We start from the raw sequence: 27,942 nt of genomic DNA on the forward strand, positions 1-27,942 counted from the left end.
TGGAGGAAACCAACGTTCCCCGCCTGCCTTGCAGGCCGCTGAGCCTGCAGTTTGAAACATTTAAACAAATATAAAAGCTAAAAAAAAAACACCCAGAAACCAGCTTTCAGCGAGCTGGGATCTCAGAGCTGGAGTCAGAGCTGGAGTTATACATTGTTTCAATTACCTACTTTCAGCAGTAGAGGCCTAAGAGCTGGAGCCTCAGAGCTAAAGCTGGCCCAGAATTAAAAAAAGAAAAAAGAAAAAAAGGAGCGGTTGGGAGCTTCTGTCACCCGCCAGCCTGAAAACAGCCCTCAGCCCCTCACCCAGGCTGGCGAGGCACCCCAGTGGGGACCCCCACCCTGAAGGGTGTGTGACCAGCTGAAAACAGCCCTCAGCCCCTCACCCAGGCTGGCCAGGCACCCCAGTGGGGACCCCCACCCCAATCCAGGACACCCTTCAGGGCAAACCAGCCAGCCCCACCCATGCACCAGGGCTCTATCCTATATAGTAAAAGGGTAATATGCCTCCCAGAACCGGGATCAGCGGAGCTGAGAGGCCTCCCGGCACCGGGATCAGCGTGACAGGGGGCAGCACCCAAACCCCCTGATCGCCCTGCGGCTCTGTGTGTGACAGGGTGCGGCGCCCCAACCCCCTGATCGGCCCTGCTCTATGTGTGACAGGGTAGAGCCATAACCTTCCCATCGGCCCTGCCCTGAGTGTGAGAGTGGCAGCACCCCAACCCCCTGATCGGCCCTGCTCTGTGGGTGATAGAGGGCGGCGCCGCAACCCCCACCCCTCCCACGGGCCCTGATCTGTGTGTGATGGGGTAGAGCCATAACCTCCCCATCGGCCCTGCCCTGAGTGTGAGAGTGGTGGTGTCCCAACCCCCTGATCCGCCCTGCTCTGTGTGTGACAGGGGGCCGTGCCCCAACTCCCCTATCAGCCCTACTCTGTAAGTGACAGGGGGGAGCTCCTCAACCCCCCAATCGGCCCTACCCTGAATGTGACTGGGGGTGGCATCGCAACCTCCTGATCTGCCCTGCTCTGTGCATGACAGTGGGCGGCACCCCAACTCCCCAATCGGCCCTGCTCTGAGCCCGACCAGGTGCTGCACCTAGGGATTGGGCCTGCCCTCTGCCACCCGGGAGCAGGCCTAAGCCAGCAGGTCGTTATCTCCCGAGGGGTCCCAGACTGCGAGAGGGCACAGGCCGGGCTGAGGGACCCCTCCTCCCCCCCGAGTGCACAAATGTTTGTGCACCGGGCTTCTAGTAATAATAATAATAATAATAATATGTCCACAGCCCTGACTAGTGTGGCTCAGTCAGTTGGAACTTTGTCCTGTACACCAAAAGGTCACCGGTTCAATTTCTGGTCAGGGCACATACACAGATTTTGGATTTGATCCTGATCAGGTGTGTATTGGGGTGCCTACGGGAGGCAACCAATTGTTGTTTCTCTCCCCTCCTCTCTCTCGAAAAATCAATTTAAAAAGACACACACAGCCAGCCCTAGTCGGTTTGGCTCAGTGGATAGAGTGTCAGCCTGAGGACTGAAGGATCCTGGGTTTGATTTCCGTCAAGGGCACATGCCCGGGTTGCTGGCTCAATCCCCAATAGTGGATGTGCAGGAGGCAGCCGATCAATGATTCCCTTTCATCATTGACGTTTCTATCTCTCTCCCTCTCCCTTCCTCTCTGAAATCAATCAATCAATATACATATATATAAAAACAACAACAAGCAAAAAACATGTCTATAAGAAAAAAAAAGTGTCTGCTGCCCAGTGCTCTGGAAGGTGGAAGACCACCCTTCCGGTAGACTGTCCTTGTAAGGCAGGAGGGCAAAAGCTTGCAGAGAAAGGACCATGAGCTGGAGGGGAAGGACTCTTTTAAGTATCAAATGAGCTAACATCGAAAATGCATTTTGTAAACTGCCCAGTGCTGTGTTAATGCCATTGTTGTTTTTATTAATGACCTGGGGATTGGACTGAGACTACCGGTGAGAGCGAGCAGATACGACATAAGGAAAGAGTTCTAGGGAAGGAGGTTTCATAATGAAGAAAACCCCGTTCCTCCCGAGAGTCTGCGCCCAAACCAGGTGTCGGGTGAAGCGAGGGGACCCCGGGCCAGTGTTGCGCCTCACTCCGCACTCACCCACCAAGGCGGCAGCGGGCAGAGAACCAGGGGGATGCCTGGGCTGCCCAACGCCAGGGAGGAAGTCCGGCCCCAGATGTGAGGCGTCCCTCTGGCTCCGCCCCCTTCCGCCGCCGACCAATCAGGACTCAGCTGCAGCTGCACCGGGGCGGGGAGGAGGTCGGAGCTGAGGACCGTTAATTCGCCGCGAGTCGGCACCCAGTTATTCATTCGCTTCCTTTCCCTACAAGGATCTACTGTTGCAGCTCTTAAAAAAACATGAGTGGGCACATAACCACTTTTGAAAAAGCTCTGGCAGTTTCATATGAAACTAAGTACTTACTATCCTCTGACCCAGCAATTTCTTACCTAAGTATTTATGCAAAAGGAAGTACAAATCCACAGAAAACCCAAATATCCATCAGCAGGAAAATGGATAAATATATCCGCACAATGGGATACTATTAAGCAAAAAAAAAGGAGCCACGCAGCAACATGAATGAATCTCAAAATTATGCTCAGTGAAAGAAACCTGTGCACACGAGAATAAATATTGCATAATTCTATGTATGAGAAATTCTAGAACAAGCTAAAATAATCTATGATGAAAACAAAATCAGAACAGGGGTTGCCTGAGGACTGAGGGTAGGGATTGACTGCAAAGGGGCGTGAAGGAACCCTCGAGGTGATGGTAATGTTCTTAGAGCTTTGTGCAATGGAGGAAATGTCCTGGATCTGTGCTGTTCAACAGGGTAGCCACTGGCCACGTGTGGCTATGAAGCACTTGGATGTGGCCAGTGCAAATAAAAGCTGCATTTTAAATTTCATTTAATTTTAATTATTTTTTAAAATATATTTTTATTGGTTTCAGAGAGGAAGGGAGAGGGAGCGAGAGATAGAACCATCAATGATGAGAGAGAATCATTGATCAGCTGCCTCCTGTACACCCCACACTGGGGATCAAGCCCACAACCAGGGCATATGCCTTGACCTAGAATCGAACCATGACCTCCTGGTTCATAGGTCGGTACTCAACCACTAAGCCACGCCGACTGGGCTTATTTTAATTACTTTAAATTTAAAATTAGCCACATGTGGCTAGTGGCTTCCCTATTGAACAACACAGTTCTATATCCTCATAAGGGTTTGGGCCTCACAGGTATGTTCATCTGTCAAAACTCCTTTCACAATAAGCCTAAGATTTGTGCATTTCACTGTATGTAAAGTTTACATTAAAGGATAAACATAGCCTTGGCTGGTTTGGCTCAGTGGATAGAGCATTGGCCTGTGAACTGAAGGGTCCCAGGTTTGATTCCGGTCAAGGGCATGAACTTTGGTTGCAGGCACATCCCCAATGGGAGGTGTGCAGGAGGCAGCTGATCGATGTTTCTCTCTCATTGATGTTTCTAACTCTCTATCCCTTTCCCTTCCTCTATGTAAGCAATCAATAAAATATATTTAAAAAAATAAAGGATAAACATAAACTCTAATTAGCTATGTGTGTTGAAGCATTTAGATGTGAAATGTGCTGTTATCTACAACTTTGAAATGGGTAACAAAAATGTATTGATGAATGGAGGCATGGCTAAGTTGCTAGACATGTAATACAACAAATACAGCAAAATATTAATTGTAGAATCTTGGTGGTAGGTTAATGGGTGTTCACTGTAATCTTTCTGTGTATGTTGGAGTATTTTCAGAATAAAATGTTGGGGCTAGGCTGGGGTCCAACCCCAGCGGGTCCAGGGGTCCCCAAAGGTGTGGACGGAGTCAGCGAAGAAGGAATGACATGGAGACAGCGTTCAGTTGATCAGCAGCCTAGCCAGGATCTCTAGCCAGGATCTCCAGCCAAGTTCTGGTTAGGATCTCCAGCCAGGTTCTGTGTCCATGTTCCCTCGCTAGGTTCTCCAGCCAGGTTCTGTAGCCATGTTCCCTCGCTAGGTTCTCCAGCCAGGTTCTGTCCAGGTTCTCCAGCCAGGTTCAGTCACCAGGTTCTAGTCAGGTTCTCTTGCCATGTTCTATCCAGGTTCTGTAGCCAGGTTCTGTCTCTAGGTTCTTCAGCCAGGTTCTCTCACTAGGTTCTGTCTCCAGTTTCTGTCCAGGATCTTTTGCCATGTTCTCTCCAGCGAAGTTCTTCTGTCTCTAGGTTCTATGTAGGTTCTGTGTCTAGGTTCTGTGTCTAGGTTTTGTGTCCTGTTGTCTTGTTACATCTGTATTTATACCAGTTGATTCCAATCCTATCAATCTCTATTCCAAAGGTTAGGGCATTTCTTATCTCCATTCCAGGGAATAAAGATTATATAGCTTAAGCATGATTGTTCATAGTTAAAGTGATTAATTACCTGCCTGGCACTTAGTTAAGGGGTTTTATTCCCTCCCTAACTTCAGGGGAAAATCCCTACCTGGGGAAACAACCTTTCTTGGAGAGGTGACCTTGGTTAAAACACACAGTGCCAAAAAGGTGAGCAAACATATTAAGAACAGTATGCCATATATGCCAGGTCCCTTGAAATAGCAAGGATGGACCGGCTTCCGGCAGGGCAAAGAGGAGAAAGGATTTGAAAGTTATTGTCTAATTGGGTACAAAGTTTCTGTTTGGAATGATGAAATTTTTCTGGAAATAGTGATGGTGGTTACTTAATGGCAATTAATTGTACACTTAAAGTAATCATATGGTAAATTTTATGTTATATATCTTTTACAATTTAAAGAAGTTTGAAAGCCAAAAAAAAAAAAAAAAGAAATATTGGGAGAAAATCCATGTGAAAGTTTCTGTGCCTTCTCTAGAGGCCGTCGGGAGTTCTGCACAAAGGGAAGGGCGAAAGGAGCAGGCTGTGTGAGTGAGTGTGCTAGTTCCGCTTGGAGTAGAAGTTAGTGGGAAGAGAACACAGTCTTTGGAAACAGACCTGTTTTCGTAATCCCAAGTCTTTCACTTTCTAATTGAATAACTGGGTAGCTTGATTCTGCCTCCCTTTCAAAAGAAAACTTGTGCTGGAGCTGCCGAGGGAACCAATAAAGTGTTTGCTATTTTAAAAACTTACTTGTTTCGTATTGCTATTGTTACTGTAACAAATGTAGTAGCTTAGGACAACACAGAGTTATTATCTCGTAGTTCTGGAAGTTTGACATGTGTCTTACTGGGCTAACATCAAGCACTGCATTCTTCCTTCTGGAGACTCTAGGGGGGACCCACTTTCTTGTCTTTTCCCACTTCTAGAAACCTCCTGTGTTCTTTGGTTTGGCTCATGGCCTTTTCTTTCAAAGCCAACAGTAGCATCTTCAAATCTCTCTTTCACACACCACCCACCCCCTCTGCTTCCTGCATCACATCTCCTTCTCTGACTCTCCTGTCTCCCTCTTTCCCTTATAAGAACCCTTGTGATTCCCTTGGGCCTATCCAGACAATCCAAGATAATCTCCCCATCTCAAGATCCTTAATTTATTACATCCGCAATGTCCCTTTTGCCATGTAAGGTAACATATTCACAAGCTCGGGGATTAAGGCTGGACATGGTGGGGGGACATTTTCCTGCCTACTACAGTGGCTTTGAAATTTTATGCTACTCCTACGTCAAGACTACACTGAAGCCCTGGCTGGCGTGACTCAGTTTGTTGGGCATGCACCAGGAGGTCACAGATTTGATTCCTGGCCAAGGGGCACAATGCCCAGGTTGCCAGCTGGATACCCAGTAGGGGGCATTCAGGAGGCAACATGGATGTTTCTCTCTTCCTCTCTAAAAATAAACTATTTAAATAAATTTTTAAAAAGACTACACTAAAGAGGAAACATTTCTCATTATTTTTTTCCTAATAGCTTTATTGAGCTAGAATTCACATAACCATATAATTTACCCATTTAAAGCAAATCATTCAAATGGTTTTTAGTAGTCACCGAGTTGTGCAATCATCACATTTTCATCTTTCTCCCATTTTTATGTTTGTGGAAACAAAGGCTTGAGACATTATGGAACTTGCTTAGGGTAACATCTAATGGCAGGGCTGGGCATTGCAGTGGCTGTCAGGAGCTGATACTGTAGTCCAGGCCTGGATTCCATGAAGACCAATCACCTGGGAGCAGTGTGGTGTAGTAGTAAACACGCAGGTACTTAGGCCAGGTGAGACTTGGTTTCAAGGCTTTGTTTCTGCTACCTACAAGCTACGTGACCTTCGGTAAACCTCTTGGAGCTTTGGTTTCCTTATTTGCAAAATGAGGACAATAAAATGAATGGGGGGAGAGGGGACAGTACTCACCTGTAAGATCCCTCCCAGCTATGTAATTCCAAGCTTCAACGCGGAGGGGCGGGGAAGGGGGATGTAATTAAAAATAAATTCCCCAAGCATCCTCCAGGGCAACAAGAGGATGAATAAGTACAGTATTCCCTGAGACTAACTCACAAGCTTTCATCGCCCAGGTCTCAAGAGTTCTTCCCTGATGGGCCTCAGCTGGGTGGGAAAGACAATGAGAGAAAGGGCCCTTACAAAGGCAAAGAGGAGTAGGAAGAGCTGAGAGGCGGGGCAGGCCTTGGGGTGGTCTGCCCCGGAGTGGGCAATGATCCTGCGGGTGGAAACGGAGGTGGGAGAGATCCGTGGCCGCTCTCCCCAACGCCAAGTTCAGCCGCTCTGTAAGGGCTAGGGAGGGGGAGTGTGTCGGATGGGTGGTTCCGAAAATAAATCTTCAGAGCAGGGTTGGGTGACACCACACCACCTACGGCGCTCCTGCAGTCCCCCAACCCCACCCCCTGCCATCTCCCGCCACGCCCACCGGTCCACGCGACTTGGTATGCTCCACGCTCCGCCGCCACCATAAGCGTCCTTCCTCCCGCGTGCGATTGGTACGGCCCGAGCCAGGGAGGGGGCGGAGGGTGAGGGCACGCCCCTGCCTCTGAATGGCTGGAGAATTTAAAGATCCGGCCAGTGATAGGATGATTCCCCACGGCCTGCGTTTGAAAGTTATAGAGCCCGAGCTTCGCCGGCAGGTCCGCTCGGTCCAGCCAGCTCGTCCGAGTTCCGGCGCAAGTGAGTGTCCACCCGAAGTCAGGGTTGGGAGGAAGAGAACCTGCTTCTTTAATGGGTCCCCGCCGGGAGGGTGCAAACGAGAGGGTCAGACGGAGGGAAGACACATTCCAGGGCCGCCCCGCGATTTCCCTAACCTCGCCAGATACGCTACCCCTTCCCACCTTGGAAATGGGAAGCGCCAGAGCTTCGGATCACACCACCCCGACTTCTACCAGGCGCGTGGCCTCTCCCAGCCTGTTCCCACTTTTGTCCACGGGAATAGGGATCCCTGCTCGGCTGCGTATGCACCCGTGAACGTAGCAGCAGCTGACAGGACGAGCAGCAGCGCCCTTGCTCATCTCCCCACGTGAGATTCCCCTGCTTCCTGGGGAGAGGACTCAGGATTCCCGTGCCGTCCCCTTGGTCCCTGAAGCTGTCTTCTTTTCTGTTCAGGGTCCCCCGTCTTCAGCGGCCCCTGCCGGACAGCCGAGGCACCCCAAACCCGGGTGCATTTGACGCTGTCCACGCGCCGCTCTGGAAATTATCGTGTAGGATGTAATTTCTAAATGAATTTCCTAAGTTGCCCCAGCGTCCTTTTGCCATCACTGTGACCTCTTTGTGTTACCGGAGAGGGGTTGGATCCTATGTGGCCTTGACCGGCCTCTATACCACCTGTCGTGTCCTTGAGTCCCCGCGACTCCGGTGCTCCGATCCTTTGCAGACCTGCGGAGGCGGTGGCGATGCTGTCCGGTTCCCTGGCGGCGGCCGCGGAATGCGAGGACGCGGAGCTGCGGTGCCGCGTGGCTGTGGAGGAGCTGAGCCCCGGCGGGCAGCCGCGAAGGCGCCAGGCGCTGCGCACCGCGGAGCTGAGTCTGGGTCGGAACGAGCGCCGCGAGCTGATGCTGCGGCTGCAGGCGCCGGGGCCCGCGGAGCGGCCGCGCTGCTTCCCCCTGCGCGCGGCGCGCCTCTTCACGCGCTTCGCCGCCTCGGGACGCAGCACCCTGCGGCTCCCGGCCGACGGCTCGCCCCGGGCGGGCGCGGTGCAGCTGCTGCTCTCGGACTGCGCCCCGGACCGCCTGCGCCGCTTCCTGCGCCTGCTGCGACTCAAACTGGCCGCGGCGCCAGGTCCCGGGCCGTCCTCCGCCCGCGCGCAGTTGCTCGGCCCGCGGCCCCGCGACTTCTTCACCATCAGCCCCGTGCAGCCCGAAGAGCTGCGGCGCGCAGCGGCCACCCGGGGCCAGGACGTGACGCCGGTGGAGCGGGCCACGGAGTCGCGGGTGGGGGCCGAGCCCAACACCGTGAGGACAGGAAAGGGGGTATGCCTTGGCGACTGGGTGTGCCGCTGAGTTGGAAGGGACCAAGGAGACCCAAGTTGGGCGTGGTGGTGGTGGTATTTGAGGGGGCTGCTGGTTATCTCAGAGGAGATGCCCATCGGACATCTGAGTAGAACCGAGATGCGGGAATTGTGTGTTTCTCATAATGCAATCTCTGAGACCGGGTAAGCCCGAATAGGAAAAGGGTGGCCCAGGTCACATTAAAAGAGAAAGCAGAGAAGGAGGCCTGGAAAGGAAACTTCAAAAGATAAAGAGACGGAGAGGGGCATTTGGAAAAAACCAAGTGGTCAGCCGTATAAGGGGGAGCCAACAGGTCCGATCAGATGGGGGTAGGGACAAAGTCTGGTGGTTTTGACAGTTTGTGATCTGGGGCAGGTGGACCTCAGACCGCAGGGGTGGAGACGGAGGGGTGGGAAGACAAGGATGGGGGAGAAGGGAACCTGGCTAGGCAGGGTCTTGTGTGGGTGCTTTGAGGTGAGAAACAGGTTCATTGCAGTGAGAAGTGAGAAAGAAGGATGAGGGAGAGGACCAGGAGAGTTAGGAACCCGGGAGGAGGCTAAGGACCCAGACCCTGGTCTTCAGGGCCTGAGGAGTCAGTGGAGACCCAGCCTCGATCCCTTCCTCAAGGGGAGACCTGGACCCCAGAAGTCACTGGCAAGATCTTCAGGTGAACCAAGGCTGCACAGGGGCTCCAAGGAATGAAGCCAGCAGAGACACAAGGGCTCCCAGGCGTAGCATTGCACCTGGGCCAAGAAGGTGGTGGTCGTTGGGGGGTGGGGGGGGTGGCAATGCCTAGAGTATGGGGGGGAGGCTCTGAGACAGCCCTGTCCCCCCCCAGGAAGCCCCAAGGTGGCCCCTGCCTGTGAAGAAGCTGAATTTGGCCCCCGCCAAATCACAGCTTTCTGAGGAGCAGGCTGCAGTGCTGAGGGTCGTCCTGAAAGGCCAGAGCATTTTCTTCACTGGGAGTGCAGGTAGTGGGGGGCAGAGTCGGGGGGGGGGGGAATGGTGGATGGTGGAGGACGGGATGGAGGAGAGGTGGTCTTGACTTTGCCCTCTGCCCAGGGACAGGGAAGTCTTATCTGCTGAAGCGTATCCTGGGCTCACTGCCTCCCACAGGCACAGTGACCACCGCCAGCACGGGGGTGGCAGCCTGCCACATCGGGGGTACCACCCTCCATGCCTTTGCAGGTAAGTGAGCGAGCGCCCCTGCGGCTATCGCTGAGAGCAAGCCAGGCCTGTGGGAAGGGAGGAAGGGGAAGTCAGGGTTGAGACAGGGCTGGGGTCTCAGCTGAATAATGTCACCCACAGGCATCGGCTCGGGTCAGGCTCCCCTGGCCCAATGTGTGGCCCTGGCCCAGCGGCCAGGTGTGCGGCAGGGCTGGCTGAACTGCCAGCGGCTGGTCATCGATGAGATCTCCATGGTGGAGGCAGATCTATTTGACAAGCTAGAGGCCGTGGCCAGGTCAGTGTGTGCAGTGAGGGCTGGGATCTGGTGGTTTCCATGAGGATCCTCGCCGCTAAAGCACTGCTCACTCCTCCAGAACTGTCCGGCAGCAGGATAAGCCATTCGGAGGGATCCAGCTCATCATCTGTGGGGACTTCCTGCAGCTGCCGCCTGTAACCAAGGGCTTCCAGCCCCCACAGTTCTGCTTCCAGGTACCACTCACCTCCTGTCCTGCCCTCCCCGCCCAGGGGTCTGCTCTGCTCCCTGACCCCTTCCTCCCCCATCAGGCCAAGAGCTGGAGGAGGTGTGTCCCGGTGACCCTGGAGCTGACCAAGGTGTGGAGGCAGGCAGACCAGACCTTCATCTCTCTGCTGCAGGCTGTGAGACTGGGCAGGTGGGCTCTGTGAATAGAGAGGGGCTTGCAGATGTGGACCCACGTGTGGGTCAGAGGGGAGCATGGGGACCCAAACAAGAGGAAGAAATGCTTCCTGGGCCCATAGAAGATGGTCACTTTGTGAATATTGAGCTCCTGCCTCCCCAGGGCAGGTCCCCATCACCCAGCACAAGGCCTGGCACAGAGTAGGGGTCAGGGAACTATGGTCAGATGGACACACAAGAAGAATTCCGAGATATCGACACTCCCATTTCACAGATGCAAAAGCTGGGGTTCTCAGGGGTGAAGTGGCTTGCCCAAAGTCAGGGCTGGTATTTAATCCCAGGTCTGACTTTAAAATCTAAGTTCCTTCCACTCTTTTCTTTTCCTTTTTTCCTTCCACTCTTAAAGCCTGTGGGGTCACTTGGTGGTGGTGGTAGAGGTGGGGGTGGGGAACACTGCAGACATGATCCCTGCCCAGCTAGGACAAACGGTTGAAATGCTACAACTACTCTAACATGGGAGTGGACAGGCCAGGAGGGCAGATGACGAGCCAGAGCTGGGCCTTGAAAGCCAGGTCAGATTGGGATGAGCTTGGGGAGGGTAGTGGTGGTGAGCTGCTCTCTACGCCTGGGGACAGGAGGCGGGTAGGAAGGTGCACAGCACGCACCAGCATGCACGGGACAAGAGGAACGCTAAGTGGGAGAGAGGGACCCAAGTTGTCCCCCCTCCTCCCACGGTAGTGCTGCGGTACCCAGGCCTCCCCAGATGGAGGAAGACTGTAGATGGGGAGAAATAGAAACACAGGCTCAATTTTTTCCCCCCAAGGCAGCAGGCCAGGGGCTAGAACATTGTCATCTAGATTATAGGCTACCAGCATTACAGGTATCAACATCAGCGCCTGGTCTAGGTCCTCTAAACCTCTGGACTGTGCCCACTCAGCATACCAGACTTCCCAAGGAGCGCTGGGGATGGGAGGGTGGCTAGCTTCTTCCTGGGGACAAGCAAAGGAAAGGGTACCCACCCATGATCACAGCCAAGTACCCCCCCACACACACACAAACCCACACACACACTATGCTCAGTCCCCATGTACGGGGTCCAAGTGGAGAAGGATAAGTTGGCCGGCAAATCTTGCCCTCGTGCCCCTGTCCAGTCCCCAGGCCTGACCCATGGCCTGCTGCTTGCGCCATACCATCCACATGCCCCACCTTCCCTGGCATTTAGATGGGCTCTGCCCTAATGCCCAGCCCCCACAGGTGCTCAAATGAGGTGACCCGCCAGCTCCAGGCTACGGCCACCCACAAGGTGGGGCGAGACGGAATTGTGGCCACCAGGCTCTGCACCCACCAGGATGACGTGGCTCTTACCAATGAGAGGCGGCTGCGGGACCTGCCAGGTGAGCAGGGAGCCAGGGTTGGCTAGTACTAGCTGGGGAGGCTATCAGGCAGGTATGTCAGCCCCCACCCCCCACTCCTGGCAGCCTGGGGCCTTGGGATAAATACCCAGGCCCCAACCTCTGTGGCCATAAGGCCCTTATATTTACAGAGGTAACTGGTTTTGAGAGGTGTGACCTTGAAAGGGTCAAGGTCACTCAGCCAGAAGATGCTGGAATTCAGGTCTCTGATTCTAAAGCTCCAGATAGGCCTGAGCTAACCCTGTTACCTCCCCCCAAGCCCTGGTCTGATACGTGTTTTGGGAAACGAAGCCACAAGTGACTAGTAATCTGTTTGTCCCACTCCTTCCCCAGGTGAGGTGCACAGCTTTGAGGCCATGGACAGTGACCCTGAGCAAGCCCGGACTCTGGATGCCCAGTGTCCCGTTAGCAAGCTCCTTCAGCTAAAGCTGGGGGCCCAGGTGCGTGGGAAGCAGGGCCTAGACCCTGGGAGCTTGGGCTTCCCCAACCTTTGCCCCTCTGCCCAGGCTGCTCCACAGCTAGAGGGCCCAGCTGTGACCACAGCAAACTCCCTTCCTCCTGTTCCCACCCACCTTCCTGTCTTTAGCTTTCCACTGCCTTCCTGTGTCAACATCTGGTGCTCCAGGCAGCGTTGCTTTGGACAAGCCCCTTGTCCTTGCTGAAGCTTTGTTTCATCTCTCATCAGGGAGTGAACTGTCTCCCCCACACAGTGGCCTTCCGTAGCGTACCCTCTACTATGAGAGTCCTCCTTCCTGCCACTGTGTCGGGGTGGGCCACATGGGAGCCTTTCCTCAGGTTCCAACGGGCACCCAGGGGGAAAGTGCAGGCACCATGTGGTTGGAAGAGGGGTGGCGGCTGGGGGCTGGCCCTCGAGGTTGGGGCCCACATATACCCCCCAACAGACGTGGTAGCTTTCAAAGCCCTATGATGTCTGTGACCTTATGCTCTTTACCTGCTCCCGAGCAATGTCCGTCCCCTTGACACAAAGGGAAACCGAGGCCGGGAAAATAAAGCATCTTGCTGCAGGGGGACAGTCAGCTGGTGGCTAAGCTAAAAGTAGGACTCAGTGCCCCTCCATGACAGCCCCCAGCCTCCCAAAACCACAGCAGTGGCCCCTGGGCCCGAGGCCAGGCACAGGAATGGGCAGCTCTCCATGCCTTCTCTCCCTTGCAGGTGATGTTGGTGAAGAACTTGGCGGTGTCCCAGGGCCTGGTGAATGGTGCCCGAGGGGTGGTGGTCGGCTTCGAGACTGAGGGGAGAGGTGAGTGATGGGGGTGCAGACCAACTGCTTGGGGCAACAGGGCCCGAGGATAAGTTTGAAGAGAAAGAGTCTAGGGTGCAAAGGTGAGGCCTGCTTCTCACCTCTGAGCCCTGAAACAGGGCTGAAAAGTGGGACTTCTCCATGCCTCCCTCAGGGCTGCCCCAGGTACGGTTTCTATGTGGGGTCACCGAGGTCATCCGTGCTGAACGCTGGACGGTGCAGACCACTGGGGGCCGGCTCCTCAGCCGGCAGCAGCTGCCCCTCCAGCTGGCCTGGGCCATGTCCATCCACAAGAGCCAGGTGAGCAGCCAGTGCGGGGGGTGGGACAGGGCAGGGCAGAGGGGGGACGAAAAAGGTGAGGGGCAATTTGAGGGGGGCCTTAAAGGCTTTATGGGAGTTGAGCTTGCCCTGGAGGCAAAGTTCCAGACCAGTTGTAGGATAAACCTTTCTTGAGTGCATTTCCCATCCCATGCTCTCCCTTTCCGGGATCCATATACTTGCCCCCGTCATCTCCTGCCCTGCCACTTTCTGAGCCACTACCAGACATGTTAACGTTAATACTCACAACACCTGTATGAAGTGCAGATGTAGTCATCATTCCTGTTTCACAGAGGAGGAAACCGAGGCTCAGAGCGGTTAAGTAACGTGTCCAAGGCCACACAACTAGTGAGAGGCAGAGCCGGATTCCTTTCCATGCCGGTCTGACCCAGGCCTGAGTTCTTTCCTTCCGCCCCCCCACCCCCACCCCTCTCGCTTATCCTGGACGTATCTCCTGGAGCCCTCCTGCTCAGATGCCCATCCAGGGTCAGCCTATCCCTCTGCCTTGAGAATCTCGGGGCTGGGCCAGGAGATCCAGGGGCAATAGCGGGGCTGGTGAGGTGGGTCGGGCTCTTGGGCACAAAGGACTTCAGGCAGAGCTGGCTCCATCTCTGTCTCTCCATCCCCAGGGCATGTCCCTGGATTGCGTGGAGATCTCCTTGGGCCGCGTGTTTGCCAGTGGCCAGGCCTACGTGGCCCTTTCCCGGGCCCGCAGCCTGCAGGGCCTGCGTGTGCTGGACTTTGACCCCATGGTGGTTCGCTGTGACCCCCGTGTGCTACGCTTCTATGCCACCCTGCGGCGGGGCAGTGGCCTCGGCCTGGTAAGAGGGAGTCACCCAGTGGTGGGCCAAGGGACCCTGGGTAGGGGTGGCAGAGCCTTCTCCGGCTCCATTGTGGACAGGGGCAAGAGGAAGGAGATGCTGGCCCCCAGACTGTGGCCCTGGAAGGCAGCAGAAGCTCGTGACTCAGGTTCTCTGGCTTCAATCTAGGAGTCCCCAAATGATGATGAAGCAGCCTCAGACCAGGAGAATGTGGATCCAAACCTTTGAGCCCCAAAGAGAAGACAGAAGATGGTCTCCCCCTCCTGCGTGAGCTAGGACCCCAGGAGATAGCAGGGGAGGATGGTCAGTGCCCGTTCTCCCGTCATTAGGGTCTCTCAGCCTCCTGGCACGGCTACAGGGATAATGCTTCCCACCCATTTGCCAGCCGTGCCTCGGTTTCTCCCCTTGCACTGGGCGAGCTGCTTCCAGGGTCAGGAATCGTCTTTCTGTGCCAGTTGGGAATGGGCCTGTGGTGGTATCTGGTGTTAGAGGACAGAGGGCTGGCCACGGGACCACCGTCATGAGGGCCACCCGCTTTGGGCTGCAGAGGGAGAGGTGTTCCAGGGGCAGGAAGAGGCACGTGGGTTCTGTGGGACTCAGGCCGGTACAGGCCCCAGGTGGAGAAGGGACCCTGAGGTAATTTCACAGCCAGGCCCAGCCTCGCACAGCCAGGACCGACACCCGCCTGAGCCTGACGTGAGGACACGCACAGCACACTGTGCGCCCATCTCTTAAGCTGCTTTCTGGGCAAAGAAACAGTGAGTGAGGATTGAAATGGGTGTTCTCCGGTTGAGTTTATTTATTTATTTATTTTAATAAATATAGTTGGAAGTATTACATATGTCCCCCTTTCCCCCCCATGGCCCCCCTCCAGCCTGCCCCCACCCCCCACCCCAGGCCTTCACCACCCTATTGTCTGTGTCCATGCATATATGCATGCTCAGATGGTATTTATTTAGGACAAATAAACCTGTGAATTGTGTAAGGACTGTGGTTCCTCGGCTCTCTTTAAGGAGGCACACCCCTGCCCTGGCTGGTGTCGCTCAGCTGGTTGCACCTCTTCCCATGCACTAGGAGGTTGCCGGTTCGTGGATGGAAACAGGAGAGACAGACTGGGGATAACTTAAGCAGGAAAGGAAGGTAATGGAACAGAAGGCTAGCTCGAAGAAGTGATATGAGGAGCCCAGAAACCCAGGCTTGGAAACAGTGGGAACCAGGGAGGCTAGAACCACTGGCAGGAGTGGAGCTGGGAGCAGCTGGCCAGGAGGACCTCTGGCCACCCCTGGGCGCCTTTCACAGCCACCAGGGGAAGCAGTCCTGAAACTCTTCTGCCTGCTCACATCACTCAGTCCAGACCTAGAGGCAGGTGTGTGGCTGGCTGGGCTTGGTCTCCCATACAGGTCCTGCAGCCTCTGGCAGGAGCTGAAGGTGCTTGAAGGTGCAGGAGGTACCAGGGCTTCTGCTGGGAGATGAATTTTACATCATCCCCAGAGCTGGGCTGTTGAGGATGCCTGAGGGTCCTCTCCTGGGACTCTCCTCTCTGACCCCATCCTCGACCCACACTGCCAAAGCACCCCTCCCCCTGCCAGCCCTTTCCCCTCGCCCAGGCACTGGCTTCAGCTTTCCCTGGTTCCATACGGACCTGCTCTGCTGAAAGATGGCTTCCTCATGAGCCTGCCTGGGCACCAGCCTGTCCAGTCCTCATTGTGCAGTGCTCTCCTCCTCCGAGCAGCTGTGATCTGCCTTGAGGGCAATGATCAACTTACAAGTCTGTCTTCCCCTAGAACCGTGGCTCTCAACCTTGGCTGCACATTAGAACCACCTGGGAATCTTTTTAAAATCCTGATTTCTGGGCCTCATCCTCCAGAATTTCTGTTTCTTTGTTACTCATGTTGTGGCCCCACCCTATAACAAAGAAACAGAATTTCTGGAGGATGAGGCCCAGAAATCAGGATTTTAAAAAGATTCCCAGGTCATTCTAATGTGCAACCAAGGTTGAGAACCACTGGTCTAGAATAAGGCAGGTGCCTTGGTAGCAAGAAACTTGGCTTAGCAGCCCTTGTATCCCCACAGCTCTCAGCATGATGACTCTAGAAAGGAGACCCTTCATAAAATGGTTGATACAGGAAAGAACACACCACCGTTCCACGCTCCCTGAGAGCAGGGGATGGTTACTCCAGTTCTGCAGGGGCGGCGGCTGAGTCCTGGGAGTGAGGCAGTGGCAGAGCTGGGAGAGAACCCGTGGCCTCCCCTTGCCAGTGAGATGTGGGCTAAGATGGGGACGGGTGGAGTGCCCACCGTCATGTGTCCTCAGGGGAGTGGCCAGGGGCGGGCTTAGCGTGGCATGACCTCATCCTTTCTGAGGGGCCAGCATATTCTGCCCACCCCCACAGGGCCAATGGTCATGCTCAAACCCTCAGTCTCAGAGCACCCTGGCCAAGCACCACACACCATGGGCCACTAGGTGGTGCCAAGTGGTCGGCCAGTCCCTTCCCAGAGACCTGGAAGATTCTTTGTTGCCTTGTTGGGGCACATGGATACCTCAGGAGCCGGGAGCCCAGGAAGAGCAGAGAGGAGGAGGTTCCTTTGTTGAGGAGCTTGCGCCAGGTATCAGTTGAGTACCTTATGGTTTGTGCTCATTAGCCCTCTGGTTTTTTCACAATAACCCCGAGAAGACAGGGGGAGAGAAAACTAATCAGAGATTAGGTGACTTGGCCAAGGCTACACTGCAAGCTGGGTCTGGAACCCAAGTCCCAGGATCCTGGGGTTTTTAGCAGAAGGCCCTGAAGTCAGATACTGGCTTCCCACTTCCCGTGTGACCTTGGACATGCTGCCTAAATCCTCAGCCCCAGTTTCACCATTAGTGAAATGGGGCGAACAGCTGACCAATGAAGTAAGGCCAGAGCTGGATGGGGCCAGGTGTGCGGGAAACCCTCCTGGTTAGCTCTCTTTGTCCTTCATTACTTACCTACAGTGGCCATCCTGCACCCCTCCTCCCCATCCTTACCCTTTCCCTGCCTCCCAAGTGGCCTGGAGAATAACAAAAAGAATTCACCTGTGGACGAAAGGGGCCACATGCTGACCCGACAAGCTCAGGAGAGGCCTGCATGGCAGTTTTGCAGACTCGGAGACCTAAAGTAACCACAAAGGATGGTCTGAAATTAAACCTTAACCAAAAGCAGTTATGGTGGGCAGTTACGTCCTAAGCCGATATCTTCACTGATAAGGTCAACCTTTACTGTAACTGAGCCTATCTGTCTTTTTGCATCTATGATAACATACCCTTGAAATGTCTGGGTAACTTGTGATTTCCCTGTATCTGGAGCCCCTGGGGCACAACCAGGTGTGCTGAGCCCAGGACAGATGCAGCAGATTCTTTCATTTATCATGTTAATTGTTCCTGCCCCCACCTAAGTATGTGTCCATCATTTTACTTTTTATCCTATCACAGAGGTTTCCCCCACTTCGCTTAATCCCACCTCCTTAAATGTGTCACCAATGAATTTCATGTATAAATACGGATGTAACCCTGCCATTCTCCGGAGCACTATCTCAATTCATTGAGGTTCTGCTTCCCGGCATATGTCGACAGTTTGGCTCAAATAAACTCACAAAAATTCTTTACAGGTTTCAATGGTTTTTTTACGTTAACACACCGGAGCCCAGATTAAGTGACTGCTTTCTTTTAGTCTTCCAGAAGACACAGGCTGTGCCCACCCACTAAGAGGAAGGGGAGAGTGAAGTTTTCCCCTCTCTGTCTCCCAACACACATGGGGTCTCAGCCCTGATCTGTGAGTGCATTTGTCACAACTGCCCCTCTTTTTTCCTCTCTTCTTCCTCTTCTCCCTCTTCTCCTTCTCCTTCTCCTTCTTCTTTTTTGTTAGTCCTCACCGAGGATATTTTTTCCATTGATTTTTAGAGAAAGTAGAATGGAAGAGGAGAAACAGAAACAGAGAGAGAGAGAAACATCGATGTGAGAGAGACACATTGATTGGTTGCCTCCTACGACTGGGCCAGGGATCGAGCCTGCAATCGAGGTACGTGTCCCTGACAGAAACCAAACCCGAGACCCTTCAGTCCGAGGACTGAGACTCTATCCACTGAGCCAAACCGGCTAGAGCTCTGTCCCTCTTCTCATCAAGCATGTGTGAGGGCCATCTTTAGATCTACTTACAGAGGAGCAGACAGACACAGGTGGGCAGCTCAAGGTCTCAAGGCTGATGGTGAGGCCAGGCTGGACACCCAGTGTCTGAGGCTTCACCTCAATGTTCAGGGCCTTTGCAAAAAGGAGCAAGCATGGGGTGCCTTCTGGCCCCTAGCTTCGCCCCAGAAATTCCACACTCAAAACTCCACTTTTTTTTTTTTTAAATATATTTTATTGATTTTTTACAGAGAGGAAAGGAAAGAGATAGAGAGTTAGAAACATCGATGGGAGAGAAACATCGATCAGCCGCCTCCTGCACATCTCCCACTGGGGATGTGCCTGCAACCGAGGTATATGCCCTTGACCGGAATCGAACCTGGGACCCCTCAGTCCGTAGGCCTACGCTCTATCCACTGAGCCAAACCGGTTTCGGCAAAACTCCACTTCTTTAGGATTCCAAGAGCATCACCCGCTGAGCCATAAACGGCTGGGAGGGGCCACGATGGAAGGGGCGAGGCTTGGAAGGAGACTGAAGAGGGAAGTGAGTGAATTCCAGGTACCAGACAAGCCCTGCAGGACGGGCGTGACCATGCCTCTCACCCCTGGCTCCAGCTCCCTCCTTTAGCCTCACAGTCTCCGACAGATACTTCTCCCGGGCTGCCCCTCACCTCCCTCCCCCGGCTTGCATTGGGTAAGCAGAGCCCCAGCTCACCTGGGAAGGTACAGAGTGAGGAGGGCGTCCAGGTACAAGCTGGGGCTGGGAGGGCCGGCAAGGGCAACCTGGGGGCAGGAGCCAAAGACCTGGGAACCGAACCGAGGGTGGAGGCAGGTGTCTAGGAGGCTCCACGACACCCCCACCCCACAGACACCCCCATCCCCACTATAGGAAGCCTTATCTTTGGGCTCTTCACCTCCCTGAACACCTCCCAGCGCTGGGGGCTGCAGTGGAAAGACCATGGCATCCAGCATCAGATGCCACCTGGTAGCTAGTGCATGTCAGTTCCCTGACCCGGGCCTCAGTGTCCTCCTCCTCAGAATGGAGGTGGGGTGGGAATAAGCCAGCTTGACCATCTGCTGTCGGGTGGGTCCTGGGACTGTGCTTGGTAAACTGTGAAGGACTGTGCACACCCCTGGGCAGGCTTTCAGCTCCACTCCTTTCTCACCACCAGGCAGGGTGGCCTCCTCCCCTCCCTCCACCTCCTCTCCACCACTGCCGCCTCCCCCCCCTCCCCCTCGCCCTTCACCCTGGGCCCTGGCACAGCACTCCATGCCTATTTAAGGCAAATCTCCTGATCTCCTTTTAAATAACATTCTCTCCTTGTTATGCAGAAGACAAGCAGGGCTTCGGGAAAGAGGAGGAGAGCCCCAAATATCCCTTCGGAGGCTGGAGGGGGGAGGGGGGTGGGGGCAAGAGGCATGGCTCCCTCCTCCCACCGTGAGCTTGGGAAAGTCCTTGCCCCCACCCCCGCCTCCACTTTGGTCCCCTCACTCCTTAGGCCCTGGGTTGGCTAGAACCTCTTAGAGGGGCTGAGGCAGCCCTCACTACCTGGGGGTGGGAGGATGGGGAATGATGCTAGCCCCCAGGCCCTGCGGGGGAGGGGGGGTGCTTGGGTGAAGAAGTGGTGCAACCACAGTGGCTAGTGAGGGGAGAGGGAGGATCTGGGGTAGGACTGAAATCTGATCTCACAGCCTGCCCAGTGTGAAGAATGAAACACAACTGCTCTTTGGTTTTAGCATCTGAGGCTCAGAGAAGCCAAGAGACCTGCCCAAGGCCACACCGCCAGTGAGCGGAAGGGTCTATATGCAACACCCGACAGCAACTCTTGTCAGGCACCAGGCCTCACTCAAAGCCCCTGCACACACTCTTCTTCTGCCTGTTTCACCTCTCAGGCAGAGTCCCGACTCCTGCCTTCTGCCCCCCTCCTCTTTTCCGCAGGCCCACCACACTTCTCCCCTCCTCCTGGGTTCCTGCCCGCACCCCCCCCCCCCCACCTTCCCACAGCAGGACCCAGCAGAGCCCTTCCCAGCAGCTCAGTTCTTTCTCTTTGAGGCCCAAGGCCCTACTCTCCTGATGCCTGCTCTCCCCTCTTCCCAGTCTTTCTCCAGGTGGCCCTCCCCAGCCTCCCATCTCAGCCCCACTAATCCCCCTGTGGTCCTCACATGACTGAGCCGCCCTCTCCAGGGTTCAAAGGGAGAGGGTCAGGGATCCTTTGCAGATCATGCTGCCTCCTCGGGACCAGGCACTCATTCCTCAGGCACGTGAGCCACAGCAGGCTGCGCCCCGGCCCCCCCCCCTGCCCCCCATCTGTGTCAGGCTGCGGCTGGACTCGGGGGTCGGGGGACAGAGTGAGGGAGAAGGCCTGGCCTCTTCTTCCTCCGAGCACTGAGCGCAGAAAGGGCCAGATCGGTCAGCTGGTCCAGTGGCCTCATTTCACAGATGCGCAAACTGTGGCCCAGGGAAGGGGAAGGGAGGCCAGGGGTCCCACTATGAGACAGAAGCCAAGCTGGTGTGGACTTGATCCCTGGGGGAGGAGGGTCTATTATCGGAGGAGATTCAGCTCCTTGTTTAATGGGGGTGTCCCTGAGCTTCCCAGGGTCTTTCTAGCTTGGTTCTACCATTAACCCATTGCGTGCCCTTGGGCAAGCCCCTTTTCCTGTTTGGGCCTGTTTCCTTGTGGAAAGCAGATAGGTTGGATAGATGATAGATGAGGTGCCATCCCATCAGCCCAGCCCTACTCCCCCAGGCCTCTTTTCTAGGCTCCTGCTCTGGCCCCGGCCACCTCATAGTCACCAAGATTGCCCGACAGCCTCTGCTGGCCCCTCCGTTCTCTTCCCCTCTGATTTACCCCCACACACATCGCTCAGCTAACCTGAGGCTTGGGAACCTCCCATGGTGCCCAGGGGCCTCCCTCAGAATATGCCGCCTCATCCCCTGGCAGTCGGCACATCCCGCCTGCAGTCAGACCCTGGACTCAGTTCCTCATGTGCCGAGGGCACTAACAACCCCTCAACTTGGGGGGTTGTGGTGCGGACATGCTACCCGCACTCCTGGCTCTCTGTGCTGGAAAGGCTGCCCGTCCCACTCTCACTCTCCTTCATTCAAATCGGTGAGGTCCCCTAAGGCTGGCCAAGTCCCGCTACCTCCTCGAGAGGCCACCGTCTGGGGCCCCATCAGAGGTGACCCCGCCCACCTGGAGCTCCCACAGGCTGGACTCCACGCGCCTGCCTGCACCTGCAGCTCCCACCACCCGGTGGGCAGTCTAGAAGGGGGGCTCCTAGAGAACCAGCTGGCAAGGCACTGGCTGAGGGAAAGGCTGGGCCTGTGGGCTGCAGCTCACTTCCCTGCCTTCCCCCGGACTCTGTTTTTGACACAGGTTATCTTCGCCCTTCAGAGACATCCTCAGCACCAACTTCAAAAAAAGCTCATACATAGTTGGGCCTCAAGGCAGACTCTTAACTGGAGGCTTTGGACCTTGTGTTGCCTGTTCAGATGATTCACGAAATCAGAGACTCAGAAAGCTTCCCGGGTTAGAGCATCATCCCACTACACCAGGCTGCAGGTTCAATCCCCAGTCAGGGCACACCCAGGAAGCAACCAATGAATGCATAAGTAAGCGGAACAACAAATCGATGCCTCTCTCTCTCTCTCTCTCTCTCTCTCTCCCTTCCTCTCTTTCTCTAAAATCCATCAATAAAAATAAATAAGTAAAAAGAGGAGAAAAAGAAAGCAAGCTTCCCCCAAAGACCCAGGAAGTGGTAGCTGATAGAAAATCCATGTTATTAGAAGAAACTGCTAAGGGAAGAGAAGCCAGACCTAGGAGCTTAGAGACCACCCACTCTGGGGTCTGAACACTGCTTCAACCACTGGTAGGGCCTTGGGCAGGTTACCTAATGCCTCCCAGCCTCAGTTTCCTCATCAGTAAAGTGGGGACAATACTACCTATTAGATAAGAATTAGATGATGCATGCAGAGTGCTTAGCTCATGGCTTGGTACCTCATATAGGCTCAAACTATGCTAGCGATAAGCCTTGTTGATGACAGATGGACCCAGGCCCCCAGCTGAGGGTGGGGAGGACGGCTGTCGAGAAGCAGGGAGGCACCAAGGCACAGGTTGCTTAGCCAGAGGTGGGCAGCGGGTTAGAGGCTAGGATAAAACACAAAGTCCCCAGCCTGTTGCTAAGCAGTCTATATGCCTTACCTCATTGAAACCTCAGTCTCTTCCTCAGTCAAAAATAGGGGTTTGGAACAGAAGCTTCCTAAGGCTTTTCCAATTCAGCGAGTACTTGTAAAAGGTTTTCTGTGCACAAAGTATTTTTCACTTTGTAGTCAACCTATAGTCCTGTGTGTGTTGTAATAGTTGCAACAGTCACACAACTAGATCTGGGACAGGAACCAGGAGGAAGGCTCCGTCTTCCCCCAGGACCTGGTGGCAGAGGGTTCTGAGAGGGGGGGTGAGACCTGAAGCTCCACCCAGGCCCAGGGAGGGGCATGGCCCTTGGAGACGACGTCATGGAAGCTTGGCTCTGGCTCCTGCCCAGCGTCCGGTTCTGCCGGGCTATGCGAGGCCCAGAGGCCTGGGTCTGGAACTCATCAACCCCACCTGTCAGCCCTCCGTGGCTGGCTCGCTGGCCTTTGGTTATCAGTAAGGAGAGTGTGGCTTCAGTCCAGGGGCCCTGAGTCCCTTCCCTGCTAGCAACCCTAGGGCAGGGAGATGTGTTCCCATCAGCCAAGCAACCCCAATTTGACTGAGCTGTTATATGACAGGCTCTGTGAAATACGCAAGGACCTCACTGTTCATAAATATTTACTGAACACCTACAGTGTGCCTGGCCCTGAGCCGGATGCAGGGAATCAGACAGACATTCCTATTTACTCTAGTAAAATAAGCTGTAAAGGAAAGCTACGTGTGATGGGAAATAAAAGAGAGGAATTCGCTTTACTAAAGGAAAACGGAGAAGGCCTTTGAGCGGAGAGAGGATGCATAGCTGGGAAAAGCATTCCAGAGAGAGGAAAGGGCCCCCGAAGGACCCTGAGATAGGGACATGCGGCGTATTTGAGAGCCACAGGACCAGTGTGAGGTGGGCACACAGTAGGCTCGCCCTCAATAAATGCCAGCTGAACAAATTAACCACCGATCACAAGGATTCCTTCTTCCAGCCAAGGTGGAGCAACAGGGACTGGACTGACATTCCCACCTAAAACAACTGAAATGCCCAACAAAATATATGAAACAATGGCCCTGAAGACATTGAATGCCAGACGATGGAAAATATAGGGTGTCTCCCCAAAATGTATACACACTTTGAATCATTATAAAGGCAGTGTTTATTAAAATACATTTCATTTTTGGGGGTGCAGATGGGAGCAAGCTGGAAGAGGTTAATGGGGGAAAAAGGAGGACCTATGTAATACTGTCAACAATAAAGATTTTTTTAAAAATATATTTTATTGATTTTTTACAGAGAGGAAGGGAGAGAGATAGAGAGTTAGAAACATCAATCAGCTGCCTCCTGCACATCTCCTACTGGGGATGTGCCTGCAACCCAGGTACATGCCCTTGACCAGAATCGAACCTGGGACCTTTCAGTCCGCAGGCTGACGCTCTATCCACTGAGCCAAACCGGTTTCGGCAACAATAAAGATTTAAAAAAATACATTTCATTCTCAAAACTGAGCTATCCTCTGTTACAGTACCCATACATTTTTGGGGGGACACCCTGTAGTGACTCCTGTGAGTCAGAAAACAAATGTGGTGAGCCCCACTTTACTGCCCGAAGCTTCCAGACCAGGGCAGGCAGGTGGAGTCTGGTGGTCTAGGCCCTGGAAAGGTGACGCCAGGGGTCTGGGGTCACAAGGCAGAGACTGAAAAGGCGAGAGCCGCACAGAGAGCTCTGGAGCTCCTCCGAGGGCCCCTCTTCGGTAACTCAGCTCAGTGCCTTCTCTGAGGGAACCCTGGAGGCACAGTGAGAACCATGCAAAGGAATCAGCACAATCCTGGGAGCTGACGCAGGGCTGGGAGTAGTGCTGGTTCCCACAACCAGAGTGGAAACCTCACAATTAATGGGGCATTGAGCGGAGCACGCAGAAGAATTTTTGGCTCAAAAGTAGGTCAAACTAAATGCTGTTCTGGCCCCACCTAACAAAAACAAGATCTGAAAGGGCCAAACTATTTTCAAATGACTTTTGTACCCCAGAACAAAGCTCAAGAATATTTATACAAATACAAAAATAGCGCCCAGCAAAACAAAATTCACAGTGTCTGGCAACCAATAAAAATTAGCGTGTATATAAAGAAACAGGAAAATATGGCCCATGATGGAAAGAAAAACCAATCAATTGAAACCTACCCAGAAATTTCACAGATGACAGAATTAGGAGACACGGACATTAAAACAGTTATTAAAACTCGATTGCATAGGTGCAAGATATAGGAAAGAGTGCTGTGTTAAGTAGAGATATAGAAGATATTTTTTAAAATATATTTTTATTGATTTCAGAGAGGAAGGGAGAGGGAGAGAGAGAGATAGAAACATCAATGATGAGAGAATCATTGATTGGCTGTCTCATGCACGCCCCCTACTGGGGATCGAGCCCACAACCAGGCATGTGCCCTTGACCAAAATTGAACCCGGGACCATCAGTCCACAGGCCGACGCTCTATCCACTGAGCCAAACCAGCTAGGGCTAGAAGATGTTTTTTACAAGACTTAAATTGGAAAAAACACACAAAACTTAAATTGAAATTCTAGAGATGAAAACTATAATGTCTGAGATAAAAAAATACACTACATGGATTAATGGAACATTAGACATGGCAGAAAATTAGTGAACTTGAATACATAGTAATAAAAACTATCTAAAATAAAACAGAGAAAAAGCTTAAAAAAGTATAATAACGTCAGTGAGCTGAGGCAACTTCAAGTGACCTAACACCGACGTGTAATTGGCATCTCCGAAGGAGGGAGAAGGACAGAAAAGATTATTTGAAGAAAAATAAACTGAAACATTTCCAAATTTGATGAAAACTATAAATCTACAGGCGTAAGATACTTAACCCCAAGCACAATAAACATAAAAAACTACCAAGCTCTGATCCTCCCTGTCAACAGGCAGCCCCCTCTTGTGCGGTGCCAGCCACGTCTGACACATAATGGCTCAGGACCGGGTAAGTAGATTCGGCCACATTGAGTGCCTGGTCACCACGGCAACTTTTAACTCTACAACGCGGGTATTGTTGTCATCAATGACCTCCTCATTGAACTTAACTTCATGGTCTACATGTCCCAGTATTATTCCACCCATGGCAAGGTCAATGGCCCAGCCGAGGCTGAGAACAGGTAGCTTGTCATCAATGGGAGGCCCACCCCCATCTCCCTGGAGCAAGATCCCACCAACATCAAATGTGGTGACCCTGGTGCTGAATATGTTGTGGAGTCCACGGGTGTCTGCACCACCTTGGAGAAGGCTGCGGCTCACTTGAAGGTTGGAGCCCAAAGGGTCATATCTATGCTCCTTCTGCTGATGCCCCACGTTTGTGATGGGTGTGAAACGTGAGAAGTATGACAATTCCCCCAGGATTGTCAGCAATGCCTCCTGCACCACCAACTGCTTGGTCCGCCACTGGCCAAGGGTGGAGGGTCCCTCTGGGAAGCTGTGGTGTGACGGCTGAGGGGCTAACATCATCTCTGCTCCTACTGGTGCTGCCAAGGCTGTGGGCAAGGTCATCCCTGAGCTGAATAAGAAACTCACTGGCATGGCCTTCCATGTCCCTACCTTCTAATGCAGTGGTTCTCAACCTTCTGGCCCTTTAAATACAGCTCCTCATGTTGTGACCCAACCATAAAATTATTTTCGTTGCTACTTCATAACTGTAATGTTGCTACTGTTATGACTCGTCATGTAAATATCTGATATGCAGGATGGTCTTAGGCGACCCCTGTGAAAGGGTCGTTCAACCGCCAAAGGGGTCGCGACCCACAGGTTGAGAACCACTGTCCTAATATATGGGTTATGGATCTGACCTACCATTTGGTAAGAAAGATTCCGAATATGATGACACTAAGAAGCTGGGGAAGGAGGCATTAGGGGGCCCCCAAACGGCATCCTGGGCTGCACTGAAGGCTAGGTTGTCTCCTGTGGCTTTAACAGTCACACCCACTATCCACCTTCAATGCTGGGGCTTACGTCTCTTTTTTTGGGGGGGCGAGGAGGCCTCACATTGCTCTCAACCACCACTCTGTCAGGCTCACTTCCTGGTATGACAATGGCTCTGACTACAGCGACGGGGTGATGGACCCTATGGCCTCCAAGAAGGAAGAGTGACCTGGACTACCAGCCATACCCAGAACACAAGAGGAAAAGAGCAGCCCTTCGCTGCCGGGGAGATCTTGCCCCCAACTAAATCTCTCAATACACTGAGAATTTCTCATCTTTGACACAATTTCCATCCCAGACTTCCTGAAGAAGGGGAGGGGCTTAGTATGTACCATCAATAAAGTACACTGTACCCAGACAAAAAAAAAAAGAGAGAGAGAGAGAGAAAGTATACCACCCAGCCAGTGTGGCTCAGTGGTTGAGCATCAACCTATGAACCAGGAGGTCAGGGTTTGATTCCCCATCAGGGCACATGCCTGGGTTGCGGGCTCAATCCCCAGTAGGGGGCGTGCAGGAGGCAGCCAACCGATGATTCTCATCATTGATGTTTCTCTCTCTCTCCCTTTTCCTTCCTCTCTCTCTAAAAAGTCAATAAAAAAGATACTTTAAAAATAAAAAAGTGAAACAACATGGGATGAAATTAGAAATCAATGACAAAGTAGATGTTCACCCTGGCTGGTGTTGCTCAGCAGTTAGAACACGAGCCCTCGGACCAGAGCTCAGGTTTGACTCCTGGTTAAGGGCACTTACCTGAGTTGCATGTTCAATCCAGCCACAGTTGGGGTGCCGTCTCTCTCTCACATTGATCTCTCTCCCCCTCCTCCCTCCCTTCCACTCTCTCTTAAAATCAATGGAAAAAATATCATCTGGTGAGCATTTTTTTAAAAAAGAAATAAATATTTAAAAAAAGAAAAGGAGGAGATGTTCAAGAAAGTTTGAGATGGGAGATGTTTTAAAAAGTCAGTTTTTGAACGTCTTCCATCTCGAACAATTTGGTTCTCAACCAAGTTGTTCACGGAAAATGTCTTGGTTGTTGAACAAAACTTCAGTTCTTGCTGATATCTGTATGATCAGTCACGTGTCTCGCAGGCAACAAAGGAGAAAATGTGTGAGTGTGAGTCAGTTTACTGCTAATCTTCAAGTACTTAACATCTCAGGAAATTGTGCTCTGAAAATGTGTGTGTGTGTGTGTGTGTGTGTTTTGCTTTTGGGGATCTGGAACAGATTAATTCAATTTACATTATTTCTAAGGGGAGGGGGGAGAGAATGATTCCATTTTCAAACAATTCCTTTCTGGAACAGCCTTCCAAATGAATTAAGTTTGAGAACTGAGGTTCCACGGTAGTACCACCCTGCAGTTCAGGGAAACTGAGGTTCAGTTTATTGTCCCAGGTCACATACCTGATAAGTGGTAGATCTCTCTGTCTGATGACAAATGAACTCTGAGCATCCTAAAAATCGTTTCCTCCTCTCAACCTGGTTTCTACCAGCAGCACCCCCAAGCCCCCAGGCCTGAACCCCTGCCGTTCCTTCCAGCGTCAGTGTACCAGGACAACCAGCAATAGGGC

General features: G+C 53.1%; 1 protein-coding gene and 1 pseudogene across 3 annotated transcripts; both read left to right on the forward strand.

Moving 5' to 3' along the window:
* The first annotated feature begins 6,959 nt into the window (after positions 1-6,959).
* On the forward strand, positions 6,960-15,068 carry PIF1 (PIF1 5'-to-3' DNA helicase). Of its 3 annotated transcripts, XM_059698507.1 has the most exons (14): positions 6,960-7,128; positions 7,561-7,741; positions 7,829-8,423; positions 9,280-9,412; positions 9,504-9,629; positions 9,750-9,903; positions 9,983-10,097; positions 10,173-10,279; positions 11,518-11,657; positions 12,009-12,115; positions 12,849-12,936; positions 13,091-13,236; positions 13,884-14,075; positions 14,244-15,068. In XM_059698507.1, the coding sequence occupies exons 3-14, from the start codon at positions 7,848-7,850 to the stop codon at positions 14,301-14,303; spliced, it is 1,944 nt and encodes a 647-aa protein (XP_059554490.1). In that variant the 5' UTR covers positions 6,960-7,128; positions 7,561-7,741; positions 7,829-7,847; the 3' UTR covers positions 14,304-15,068. The 3 variants fall into 3 exon arrangements, with proteins under 3 accessions (XP_059554490.1, XP_059554482.1, XP_059554499.1); XM_059698499.1 differs by having other exon boundaries at positions 7,561-8,423; XM_059698516.1 differs by lacking the exon at positions 7,561-7,741.
* Positions 15,069-25,489: 10,421 nt separating this feature from the next.
* On the forward strand, positions 25,490-26,416 carry LOC132218449 (glyceraldehyde-3-phosphate dehydrogenase-like; annotated as a pseudogene).
* The last annotated feature ends 1,526 nt before the right edge of the window (positions 26,417-27,942 follow it).

The sequence above is a fragment of the Myotis daubentonii genome, chromosome 1, assembly GCF_963259705.1.
Source record: "Myotis daubentonii chromosome 1, mMyoDau2.1, whole genome shotgun sequence".
Taxonomy (NCBI): Eukaryota; Metazoa; Chordata; class Mammalia; order Chiroptera; family Vespertilionidae; genus Myotis; species Myotis daubentonii.